This window comes from Podarcis pityusensis, assembly GCF_964106645.2.
Source record: "Podarcis pityusensis genome assembly, chromosome: 10".
Lineage (NCBI taxonomy): Eukaryota > Metazoa > Chordata > Lepidosauria > Squamata > Lacertidae > Podarcis > Podarcis pityusensis.
The window spans coordinates 30,816,333-30,829,791 of NC_138035.1; the positions used below are offsets into that span (position 1 = coordinate 30,816,333).

A 13,459-nucleotide genomic window follows, 5' to 3' on the forward strand; every position below is an offset into this window, starting at 1 on the left:
TGGTGCGTACTGACATGACACTAACAACTCCACATACACTGTGGAGAGCTAGTGTATGTGGCTCCAAATAATGTTATAATGGGATGAAATTGGGGGTTGCAATGGATGACCTCAGGGTCCCTTCAGGCCCTGTGATGCTTGCTTGTAAGAGTGAGGTATGCCAAACTGGTTGGACTAGCATGGCTGCTGGTAATGACTCTGGTAATGTAGTCAAGAACCCTTAATGGAGAACCTTGTTAGGGAGATAGCTCTGTGTAGCTGGAGTCTTCCGGAAGAAAGAGCCATTCGTGAAGCAGGTCTTGCTTTCTCCCATGTGGTAATTCTGTACCTTTGAGGAATATAAACAGTCCTAACTGTGACTCAGCTATACAGCTGCAAATGAAATGTTTGAAGTGTGTTTTAAGTGCGATATACACTAGATGGCGATGGTGAGCCTTATGGAAAATTCAATGTATTTTTTAAAATGCTTTTTTAAAGAGCATTTTCAGAACTTTTTTTTTTATATGTGTGTAGATTCCACCCCAGTCAGAACATAGAGGGCTGAGCTGCTCTCCAGGAAATCCCAGTGGTGTTGGCAGTTTCTCTGGAAATCTGATGGGGAGCAGCAAACTCTGGAGATCTGTTGACGGGTTCAGTTCTGTGAATCTCCGCCTATGCTCCATCTGAATATATGTGTAGCAGCGGCGTAGCGTGGGTTATCAGCACCCGGGGCAAGGCAAGTAATTTGCGCCCCCTAACCCGGGGCAAGGCAAATAATTTGCGCCCCCTAACCCGGGGCAAGGCAAGTACAGTAATTTACTCTCCCAAGCAGCAGCAGCAGCGAGGCTTCTCTTTCCCCCGCGCTCTCCTGGAGCTGCCTCTTTTCTTTCCTTTTTTCCCTTTCTCCAAGGCTTTTCGCTTTCTCTCCTTAATTGATTCCTCCTCCACACCGCAGCGTTTCCTAGCTGCTTCCCCCCCCCCCTTCCCCTCTCTCTCCTCCTCGCTCTGCTTGCCTTGCCCTGCACCGGCAGCAGCAGGCGCAGCCAGACCCCCGCCAGCCAGCCCGCCCGCCCGCCCACCCGGCTTCCTCTCCTTTTTTTGCCCGCGGCAGAAGGCTTCGCTCTCCCCCTTCCGCGACCTCCTCGCCAAGCCGAGCGAGCGCGGGCTCCCTAACCCGTGGATTTTAGTAGGGGCAGAGAGCTGCTAGTGCGAGCGCGCCCCCCGCCCATGTTGCGCCCGGTGCGGCCGGCCCCCCTGGCACCCCCCACGCTACGCCACTGATGTGTAAATAAAACATATATCACAAACTACCAATAAGTCTCTGGTGGCCTCTTTCTGAAGGAAACAAAACCCAGCAATCCTTCACCCCTGGATTTCTCGCCATTTGGAGAATAGTAGGTTTCTGTGGCTTATACTGTATCTACCCTACATGTAACAGGAGGCAAGTGGTTATATGCTAGATATCTCCTCCAAATGTTGTTAGACTAGATGTTGTTAGCTCAGTTGGTTAGAGTGTGGTGCTGATAACACGAAGGTAGCAGGTTTGATCCCTGTAGGTAGGGGACAGCTACATATTCCTGAATTGCAAGGTGTTAGACTAGTAGATTCTCAGGGTCCCTTCCAGCTCTATGAACGTCTGGAGGAGCACCACCACATTGGCTATTCTTGCTCTGGATCTACTTTGCCCATTAAAAGTGCAACATATAAAGCAGTCCTTAAAGGAGGAGCCAGAAATCTATGAAACGACTTTGTCCGCTCTGCCTTCCCTCACCCCTTTTGTTCAGAGAGAGAGAGAGAGAAAAGAGAAAGATCCAACGTGTTGTATCACCAGTCATGGCAAGTGGTAAGTTTAAGGTGAGGGAGGAAGCAAAATACGACACAAGCAATCACAAGATCCCCAAAGGAAAGCAAAATAACTCACAGGTGCAGTTATCAGTGGGTTCACAGGTTTCAAAACCATTGTAATATATCAGGCACTCAAAAGGCATACAGACTTCCCCAGCTCCTACATTTCTGACCCGCGGCTAACCAGCCACCCTTCCAATCTCTTCCCAACGTCTTCTTTTCCACTAGAGTAGTGAAGACTCTCTCGTCAGCTGCTCCAAGAGTTATCGTAAGTCCCTCCCCCTAAGTGGCACATTGAGAATGTGGGGGGGGGGGGATGGTGGGGATCAGAACAGGAAAAAAGAACACAGCTAGATTAACTGCACAGACATGGCCTCCCACCTCAGAATATGGCCTGTTCAAGGCTGACGCACACACAGCATTTTCTTTTACAGGGTTCACACAAGGGGTGAAGGGTTATCACAGACACAGCCAGCAACAAGTCACATGGTCACCAGAGGAGCTTGAAAAAGAACCACGGCAGTCCATGGGAATTCCAGTTTGACGGCTGTCAACTAACCACTTAAAAAAAACACCCAATCCTAGCCTGGGTAGCTTTTAAAAACAGTTTTAAGTCTAGTTTCCAGAAAAGCAAATTGCAAGGCTGCTTCCGCCTGCTCTGCTGCTGCTAGTAGCATTTCTTCTCATGAAGCTGTGCATCTTAAATGATTCGATGCCTTCTGTGTTTAGCACTATCCCTAGGGCCAGCAAAAACCACTGGCTAAGTGCAGGCAACCCTACAAAATTCACGTTACATTTATCTTTGAATGTGTGCTGGGAGAACAATTCAACCAGGCCTTTGGCAGATTAACAGTCAATGTCCTTTTAAATGTGTTTGAAGGAGAGGGGTTATTGGTTTGTTTTGTACTTGTTCTTGTTTTTTATTTTATTTTTATATTATTATTATTATTATTATTATTATTAAATAAATAAAGATATCACCCTTCATCCGAAGATCTCAGGGCAGTTCACAAGAGAAATGTATTATGTACTTTGTGATTTTATTCTGTATTTTTATGCTGCGTTTTACAAATTTGATTAATGCAAATTTATTTCATTTAAATTTAAATAATTAATAATAAAACAATTGGGCTTGCGGATTTGTGTGATCAAATCCATGTTTTATTTATGGGGCAATTGCTTCTTTTGACTGGTGGTTCTTCTGAATAATCATGCATAGGATTGTACTGTAAATACCAAGTGGTCCATGATATGCAGAGAGTAGCAGGATACTCTGCAAGCACTTGGGTCACTTACATCATTGCTGTTTAAGCCACAGAGGAGGAGGCACACATGGTTACTGACTCAGGATGAGAAAGGCTCGCCTTAATGAATTCAAAAACAGAAGAAATATTTTGACCATAAATGTAAACATTGCAACAGGTTGAAAGAAAAAACCAGGGAGGGAAGGAGGGAGGCAAGCTTCTTCTTCAATGCATGCTTTATGCTTGACTTGGGAAATACTTAAGTATCCACATAATTGTGACAATCACAAAGAAGGGAAAGAGTCTTGAGGATGCTTCCCAACCATTGCTATTTGGGGGAGGTATTCACAGAGTGGCATATTCAGGCTACGCACCTAAAGCTGATTCACCTGCTTCTCGGAAAAGTAGGACTGGAAAGTGTGGAAACACGTGACATCGTATGACCTCCCTGCAAACAAACCAGAATGGATCCTCAAACATGGTTTTATGTTCTTCATACTTGCGTTCTAATCTCTCATGGTGAGAAGCCAAAGGGAGCATTTGCTATTGCTCTTTCTGGGAAAGAGACTGGGGAGGAGATGGGGGTTATAGAACTATGAAATAATTGAGCAATGTCTAGTCCAGAGCTTTCCAAACTTTTCATGTTGGTGACACACTTTTTAGACATGCAACACAGTAGTTCAGTTTTACCAGCAAACTAGAGGTTTAACTAACCCCTTTCCAGCCCCAGGAGGAGTGTAGGGAGCGGTTGCGTGACACACCTGCACACTGCAGCTGACACACTAACGTGTTGCAACGCACAGTTTGGAAAGCTCTTGTCTAGTCTCTACTACTCATTCCCCATCTGAGTGCTTTCAGTCAATGCACCACAAGCATTGGAGAATGTACGTCATGAGCATCTAAACTAATATCTAGAAAGCCAAAACGTAGATGCTGATCATTCTTCTGGTTTGATACTTTCCTCTCTTATTCTGCTGCTCCTTTTCTCTCTTTTTCTGGCACCACTTATCTCTCTCTTTTTCTGCCTGAGGTCCAGCAGCCTGGATCTAATTGAAACCTCTGCTCAACACAGAAAATCCTAAAGTAGAGCACACCCAGCAAATGGCCATCTAGCCTCTGCTTTCACAGGAAGGAGGAGTCTCTGCACCTCCAGTGGCATCAGCAGCTGTAAATGTATGGGCTAAGATCAGGCAATAGAAGAAAAGATCCTGTGTGCACTAGGGAAATGTTGTGCTCTTCTGGCATCTGCAGAGTTGATCAGGATTTGGGACACCTCCCCGAAGGCATCAATAGGCACCTGCCTTTATGGTTCCTTTCTTGAGCAGGGACATTGGATTGTCAGGAAGTGATCCTGCTGTGACCTATTGGCTGTTCTTATTCTCATTTACCAGAAGGCTTATAACTGTTGGAAGCAATCTACATGGGGTCAGCAGCAGGAGAGTCGACCTGCTCATACAATATTGTGTTGCCTAATCCATTAAGAAGCTGTGTAGCATTAGAGCTTATTTGTGCATGCAAGTCCATTGTTTGATTATTGCGGCCACATTGACACTATACATTTAAAGGACTATGATACCACTTTAAATAGTCATGCCTTCCCGCAAAAGAATTCTGGGAGCTGTAGTTTGGGGGATGCTGTGGCTGTTTTAAATGTATGGTGTGCATGTGGCCTTCATTGCCAAATAATAGTGACTTGCCTGGGTGGAGAAGTCATCACAGATCAAAAAGACAGTGAGACTTCCCTATCATATCACACATCTCTTCCAACACCATGCTTTTGAATGGAAGCCATTCACATGATCAGCTGTGAGTCATCAAGTGATAACACCATCAAGTGACAAGAAATCAAGTAAAAGAACATGCATGTGCAAATCAGCCCTTAGAGGAAGGGAAGAGATGGGAAGAGCAGCTCCCGTAGATAAAGGGTTAGGTAGGAAAGTCAGAATTTTCTGGTTGCCACTTATGCGTTGCCTCTTTAAAAGCTATAATAAAGTATAAAACAATGGATTCTTTTTTAAAAAAGAAAAAGCTGTTAAAAGAATTTGGAATCGTAAGTCCCATTAAAAATGAACAGAACTGTGCAAATCACACAGCATTTCAAATGGCTTTGTATCTGGGGTGGAATGTTGGATTATCGTAAGGAGAAGAGAACCCAAACCTAGAATTTAGGCCTTTGTTGAATTAAGGAATCTGTTGGCAAAGGGCTGCCTCACTAGCGAAGGCTAGAGATCAGAGGCCAGAAGGCAGAAAAGTCAGTGGAACTTCCTGGTGGTTGCATGCAAAGACTAAAGGAATATTGGCTTGTGTATTCCAAGACAATCAATGGCTTCTCATGGGCAAATACCGCCACTACCAAGCAAATTTTAAAGCCTTCAGAATCCTGTTTATCAGAGCCCCCTTATCAAATCAATGATGGCACCAGCAAAATGGGAAGGGGGGAGAAATGTTGGCAATACCAGTTCAACCAACAGTTTCCCATTCACAACATCAGCCCCTGGCCTTCATCACACTGTTGTTGGGATATGGCCTACCGCTCCTTCACACACACACACACACACACACACACACACACACACACAGGCTTTCTTTTTGGAGGGCCTTGCCACTCACTGTATGAATCAGAAAGAGTTTTACTGAAACAATGAAAAAACACAGTGTCACAATTTTCTTTGAAGTTCAGAAGGTTTCCCTGTCCCTTGCACACATGCACACACTCACACACGCAGCTCTCTCCCCAGACCAATTCAGACTCCAGGATGTTTTTGTATGGGGATAAAGGTCTCCCGTGCTGCCTCGTTCCTTAAGTAGAATGGAGGAAGGGGAAGTAGCTTTTATGCTCCTTTGGTAGGGACAAGGACCTCTCACGCCTTCATCCTCTCCTCACAGACGTCAAAGCTCCACTTGGCTGCCCCTCCATGGACCTCGACCAGTTTTTCATCCCAGTGGATGATGTTGCCTCGCAGGTGGGCCGTGCAGTTGGCTAAGCCCAAGATCTCTGCCGGGGTCAGGACATGATCCCACATGTTGAACTGAGAAATTTCGCCAACGAAGGCCTGAGTGGCATCAAATCTTCCACCCAATGCATCCTGTAGCATCGTGTTGGAGAAAAAGACAGACAAATAAAGGGCAGGCAATAAGACAGAGAAGAAAAATATATACGAGAAATTGAAATTGAATATGAGGCCTTCCATGGGCTCTGCTGAACTATGGGGCCCTGCCACACTGCCAATCCTCTGCAAGTGACAATGTTGGGTCAATTGGTTTCAAGGAGTTCAGGACCCTGTTTCATTCTCATCTTTCCTTAGCAGGATGGCACAGCAAACTATGGAATAGCTTTACTCTCTCCCCACCCTCTGCAAATTTCTGCATGTCCAGTTTTTGCATTAAAATGCAAATTTCCAAGTGCTTCCATGCAGCAGTTTATTGTGCATTGTTATATATTAGTTTCCTGTTTAATCCGGATTCGCCACTTCTGCCTGAAATCCCCCAAGTAAAAATCAAAGCAAAAATGTAGAAATTGTACATCTGGACTGAATATGGGGGCAGTGGTGGAATATAGGGTGCCATTTGGATGAGGGTGGCATCATGTGGGCGCTGCACAAAACTTGCATGCCAGAGCAGCACCAAGTTCACAATAAGCTGCCATGCAGACACATTCTTGGAATTTTAAGAACCTTTTGTGGGCATTTCTTTGGAACCACAACTCTATTAAATACACACTGCAAATCCAACCAGAATCCCTGTGTGGTTATAGGCTTCAAGGACAACACATGTGGCATGTCCAAGAGACCAGCTGGGGATCTCTTATACCTAAGTTGTCAAATTTTGTTCCTTTGAGCCCAAAACATGGGCAGGTCCTTGAATTATGTTTAAGTTAACTACTGCAAAGACAATACATGGATTAGACTCACCTGCTCCTGGCCCAAGATGATCACACCATGAGGTTTGACCGGATGCCAGGATGCCAGGTTATCACCGGCCCCACGCTCCTCCCCATTTTCATATGCTGACCATATGCCATCCCGTGTGATCCAGGTCAGGCAGATGTGGTGCCACATCCCAGACTTTAGACTCATGGGCAGCTGAGCCACCTGACAACAAAACAGAAAAGTGCCTTAAAATGTACAGTGCAAATAGTTTTTTTTGGGGGGGGGGAGTCTCCCACTGATGTCTTTTAGCATCACCTTCCCGAAAGCTGACAAGGAGCACATTATGGTCCTCTCTTGCTGGCTGCAGAACAGGAGTGGGTGGCACATGCCTTTCTCCAAGCCTCTCTCTCTTAGGCCCTTCCCCAGTCCTGGTCTATGCCATCCTTGAGTGCTCTTTCCTGAATGTGTCAACTGTGATGATTCCTCCTAGCTGGGTGGGTCTCTGATTTATACTGTTCAAAGGTAAAAGTCACATCCACTGCTCCATTCACTTTTGCCTATAGCCCCACCCCCACCATAGGGGCATGCGGACCTCCAGCCTCCTGGCACCATGCCTGAAATTTGGAAGTAGTTTGAACTCTGACCCAATGGGGTGCTTCAGCCCATTCTGGTCCATCATCTTCTCCAGTGACAGGGACCAGTGCAGCACCAGCACTGCTTGCAGCAACGACATGGTCGCTGTCTCCTGTTCACTATGACCCTGTCTTGGAGGAAATGTACCTGCCACTGCCTCTCTCCACAATCTTGGCTGCACGTGCCAGGAGTCCTGAACCTGTGACTCTGAAAGTACTTAACCGGTGGAGTCTTTGGTTTGAACCCATTCCCTTCCACTTCATTTTAACGAGGCTGCTAAGAAGTGAGCAGGAAGGAGTCATATATATCCAGGGCTTTCCCCCCCAGCCAGAACTCACCATAACTCAGTTCTGGCACTTCTATGGTAGGTGCCATTGCCATTATAATAGAACAAGGGAGGTGGTCGTGGTGAGTTCTGGCACCTCTTTTTCTAGAAAAAATAGCATGGTATATATCTGTATCTCTCTAGATTCATTAATTACAGTTGGCTCTTGTTTTCCGAGCTGATGGGGCCTTTTCTCAACATAAGGAAGGTTAGTACGTGTGTCTTCCAGATGCCCATGACAAAGTCTTCCTTCCCTCCTTACCTTGTCATTGATTATCAGCTCCATGGGGTTATTTCCCCACTCCAGCAATACAAGCTCATTGGATTGTCCTGGTACCGAGTAGGAGAAAGGGGTGCCCACCCCTGCCGGGCCCTTAGATTTCAGCCACATGCAGACTGTGAAAGCATAAAGCTCAGGCAAGCTCTTCTTCATCCGCGCATACATATAGTTGTTTCGTACGGGGATGGTGACTTTGAACGCTTCCGGGTTGTTGAAGGCTGTAGTTTCTGGGTGCATAACAGAGAAATGGGGGGGGGGGGGAGAGAGTGTCAAGAAAGACTACAGGGATAACAGCTGAGAAGAACAAAAGACCACAGACTCCAGAAATTCAAGTCAGGCCTTGCCAATACTACACAACAACACCATTGCAAAAATGGGTACCAGTTGTTATTGAACTTGGGTCATCCAATGAACCTGACCGTTCATTGACACATTGCATAATGATTGGGTAATGATTGGAAGCTTGGATGGCTCAATTTGATTTGTTAGACTTGCATATTGCTTTACCTGCACACAAAAGTCTGAAAGCAATTTACAATGATTATATAAGATCCAATAAAATATAATCAAACAGATGACACAATATGCAATATCAGCATTCCTTGCGTATATTTAACTCTCCCTGTGTTTATTTTAAAGGGGGTTCAGCAGTGGCTGCTGCTTAGTTATATTATGATGACTATGTGACCTCCAAATTCAGAGGCAGGGTGCCATTGTGTAGTTTTTACCCCTGTGTAGATTTCGGGAAACTGATGGGCTAGTTTGTCATGCTTGGCATTCATAAATTCATGTGTCTGGAACGGACTCAGGAAATACATATCTAACAGGCAATCACATATATGTAGCAACTTTGGAGCCCTCAGATTTGGCGCTCTTCCTTGCCAGGACTGACCATGCTCAAGCTCAGTGACCCGGTTCTGGAGGGCATCCAGCTCCTTCTCTACATCTTGCTGTTGCAAGTCGTGGTTGTTGGGGACAGATGACCGGTCTTTCTCCAGAGCTAAAATCTTGGAGAGGATCTGCTCCTCCAGTTCTTCCATCTTGTTATGGATTGTCTCTTGGGCTGGCACAGGAGCAGAAGTAGCATTCATTCGGGCTGGAATATCCTGCTACGCACAAAGGAAATATATATGATATATGGGAAACAATGTTTGTGTGTGTGTGTGTGTGTGTGTAATATCTCACACAAAAAGTATCCAGGCAAAACATGTTAACCCAGCAAGAAAAACAGGGCCATGTTCTCAGGGTGTTTCCAGGCTATTGCTGTTTTGGGGTGGGATTCTATCCATAGCTGTCAACCGTCCCTTATTTGGCGGGAAACTCCCTTATCCCAGCGCCATGTCCCACTGCTGTCACTTATTGATGGTGTCCCTTAAATTTCCCGGGTTTCATGCTCGCCCGGCTTGGGAGGGAAGCAGCAGCTCGAGGTCCTCTACCACGAGAGAGAGTGCGCGCACAAGCTGCCGCGTCTCCGTCTCTCCCTTTCCCTCCTCAGGGACGCGTCGTGAGGAGACGGGTGGCAGTGGGTGGGCAGGCAGCCCCTCTCTTGTGAGACTTCCACCGCGCTGCCAGGGGAAGCCGGAGGCAGCGGCGGCGGCTGAGGAGGCAGCCTGAGGGAGGAGGAAGAGGAGGGGATGGGGAGGGACGCAGAAGGGCAGTGCTTCAGCAGCCGCTGCGGTGCTGCAACCACCTCATGCTGGGCTCGTGGGCGGTGTGGGCGAGAGTCTCTCTCCCTCCCCCCTCTCTCTCGGGCGGGGAAGGGCTGATGGAACTCCTCACGCCAGGACAACGGCAGCCCTGACATGCTGCTTAGCATACCCTCCAACCAGTGCAGCATCTTAATGTAGTGATTTCCCCTCTGCATCCCTTTCATAACTCTATTTTTATAAATCATTTGTCCATCCATAGTTCAAATTTTTACTACAAGTTTTCTGTCAATCCTACCAATGTATGTAACTCTTTACAATAGCTTTTCAACTAAATTATAAACTTTCCCCATTCTTAATAAAGAGGTCCTCTTCCTGGTTTCTAATTCTGCCTGTAAGCTTTGCCATCTAGACATCGTTCATCAGCTTTGTCTGCCACTCTTCTTGGTCGGAGTTGTAGACCCTTAGGATCATCTAGTCCAACCCCCTGCAAAACACAGTCAGTCACAGCAAAAGCAGCATGGCTCCATCAGTGCTGGATTTCTGTATAAGCTAAGCAAAATCCCTTATTTTGGCTGCTGATCCCTTATTTTCGAGGCTGCTGGTCCCTTATTTTCAAATCTGTAAGTTGACAGCTATGATTCTATCATATACTGGTAAATTTAAACTGAAGTTACCATTGATAGGGAATTCTTGTGCAACAAACCTTCTTCCCCCAAAGATCAGACTTTTTGTGATAAGGAAAGTGAAGGGGAAATGCTGCTTTGGTGCAATATCATCTAAAGTATCCTGCAAACGCACCAGAATGAATTACCAATGTTGTCTAACTTCCCTGCAAACAAATCAGGATGAATAGTCAATAATCAGGTTGTCTGGAAGTACCCTCAGAGGCCACACCCACACTGTGCATTTAAAGCACATCCAACACACATTTAAAACACATCGCTTCCCCACCCCCCAAAGAATCATGGGAACTGTAGTTTGTTAAGGGTGCTGGGAATTGTAGCTCTGTGAGGGAGCAGCAACCACTCGCAAGATTCTTTGGGGGAAGTTGTGTGCTTTAAATGTGTGTTGAATGTGCTTTAAATGGATGGTTTGGGTCACTCAAACCAAGAACCTTTCTGTCTAGGCACTGGTGCCCCTTGTGGTGAACCAGACAGGTCCAGCCTAGCCAGGTGTTTCTGAGACAGAAAACAGTCACATATATGAGAGCGAGAGAGCCTGATTCAACCTCTGACACCCCATCTAAATGGGTCACGTAATAGCAGGTGGTGAGCGAGTTCTCTGCCTGAGGTTCCCATGAGCCACAGTCAGTCAGAGAAGGCAATCCTGATCTAGATGGGCTGTTGGTCTGGCTGTACAAAATAGCTTCATACAGCTTAGAGACTGGAGGAGGAAGAAGTTGTTGTTAATGGTTTTATTTTTAGCCGCCTTGGAAGTCAGCAACCATCACCCGAAACTCAAACAAGCTCCGTATCTCTCCCTTGAAGAGTTTTCTTATACAACATGGAACGTTGGGATTCAATATGGAGAAATGAGTCAGTGGGACTCCGTTCTCTCAAAGGACTCTTTTCTCGTAAAAAAGTAAGAAAGGAGCAGTCAGGCATGGAGAGAAACGGGATCACAGTTTTTCCCTAATGAGGATGAAGAAGTGTGCCTTTTTTCTGCCGCTTCGAGGCAACGCCTGTCATTTTGACATTACATAGTAGTTCTGTAATCCTCTTAGAGCTCTAGGAACTGTGTGAGTCTGTGTGCTGAGAGGTCACAGCAGGTATTACACAGCTACGGCAGGGAGCAGCACCCACAGCTGGAGGCAAGTCCTCCTTATTGTCCGCCCATGCCAACCTGCCAGGGCGCTTGCGCAAAGGGAATCCCAGGTTTTTAAGCTAAAGGTTTGTGTTCTGTCCACCAGTGGCAAGTGTGATGAATTCAATGCTGTTTCCATGCTGGGATTAGGTGCATCCTTTCAACACACCCAAACTCTATGAACCTTTAAGACAAACAGCCATGCCTTTGGGTAGAAATGACCACTGTACCATTTACACTATGGCAGTGGCGTACCATGCATTGCCAGCACCCGGGGCAAGGCAAGGATTGCACCCCCTAACCTCATTGCGGGTATCGTGCAGGAGGCAACTGGCAGACTTCGCTCACTTGCACCCCTGAAATGGCACCTCCTGTTTCTCCAAAGACAGTCCTGGGTTGGCTGGCAAGGAAATCTGCCTGATCAGAAGGTCCTGCTTGCTTGAGAAAAGCACTGCTCTGGATCAAGTGTCATTTGTGGGAGAAAGAAAGCTTACATTTTCTGTGACTTGTAAAACCACACAGATCACTGCCCAGAGAACACCGAGTGGTATATAAACAGACCAATGAGCAGGTAAGCAAGCTGTGCTCAGAGAGCTTATCTGAGAGTATACACACACCATATATTTGAAGGCCATTTAAAGCTCATGACTTCCCCCAAAGGATCCTGGGAACTGTAGTTTGCTAAGGGTGCTGGGGATTGTAGCCCTGTGGGGTGAACTACAGTTCCCAGAATTCTTTGGGGGGGGGAATCATGTGCTTTCAGTCTGGAGCTTGCCTTTCCTCCTGGGCTGTGCTTGGGGGTTTTGGTGGAAGAACGGAGTCAGGAAGTTCCCATGATCTAAGGAAGAGGAGAGAAGGGAGGCATGACTCAAGTAGTCATGCAAGGCAAGGAGAGAGCAAAAGAGAAGGGATGGAGAGAAGCAAGGGAGGAGAGGCAAGGGGGAAGGGGCCTTCTCTCCTCCCCATGACATTTCACAGGCCATTAGTCATTGCCTATTCCTCATTGTTGCCATCAGGACGAACCTTAGCCTTTTTGCCAGCCTTTTTGCCAGCCTGTGTGAGAGGAGAGACGTGAAAGCCAAAAGGTTTGGGGGAGATCTCCGTCTTTGAGGACTCCCTGTTGTGCTCATTTATTACAGCGAAAGCTCATCAAAGGAAACGGGCCTATTATTCCACCACATTTCTGCCCTTTGATGAGGTGCTCCTAGAGCCCTTGCCTCCTAATTACTGCTACGGCTGCTTATCTCATCATTATTTCAGGCTGTGTTCCCTCTTATGCCAAGTGAAAAAGCAAGCAGCCCCCCTGCCTGTAATTCCTCATAAGTTAATAGGGTACATCCATTGAAAACCGTGTTTTGTCTGTTATGGTGGTGGAGCTTTCTAAAGGGAACTCAGGTTGCAAAACTGAGGCTCCACAAAGGAGGCGGTGAGCCTGGAGGCAGAAAAGGTTTCAGCCCACTCTGAGTAAGTTGCTCACCTGAAATGTTCAGGGGTGCTGTAACTTCTGCCCCGCCCTGCAGACTTATTGTCAAGAGGATACCCACAAAACTATTGGGTTCCCCATCTCAGCATTATTTTACCGTGCTCCTTGGATGCTCACCCTTTTGATTCTAGGAATCCAAAAATGTACACCTGAAGAAGAGGCTCCCTGGTGTGAAATGTGTATGTGAAAGACAAACTCATGCTCAGCTCTTGCACTCCCAAGTTGGCCTGAGATGAGGTCATTGCGCTAAAGGCCTCTAGATAATCACAGCTTAATTCATTACTTGGGGAGAGGCCATCTGAGAGTATGACCAGCTCAGGTGAGCTGAGCGGCAAGGAGGGAAAACGTG

At 46.5% G+C, this 13,459-nt stretch overlaps 1 protein-coding gene across 2 annotated transcripts in view; it reads right to left on the reverse strand.

Moving 5' to 3' along the window:
• Positions 1 to 2,792: 2,792 nt before the first annotated feature.
• NPTXR (neuronal pentraxin receptor) overlaps positions 2,793 to 13,459 on the reverse strand; it is a 28,636-nt gene continuing 17,969 nt past the window's right edge. The window contains exons 2-5 of one of the 2 annotated variants that reach the window (XM_081023925.1): positions 9,068 to 9,281; positions 8,158 to 8,402; positions 6,980 to 7,159; positions 2,793 to 6,154 (exon numbers count right to left, since the gene is read on the reverse strand). In XM_081023925.1, coding sequence (XP_080880051.1) covers positions 5,930 to 6,154; positions 6,980 to 7,159; positions 8,158 to 8,402; positions 9,068 to 9,281 — 864 coding nt within the window. In that variant the 3' untranslated portion in view covers positions 2,793 to 5,929. Of the gene's footprint in view, positions 6,155 to 6,979; positions 7,160 to 8,157; positions 8,403 to 9,067; positions 9,285 to 13,459 lie in introns of both variants that reach the window. The other variant, XM_081023924.1, reaches the window with a different exon arrangement.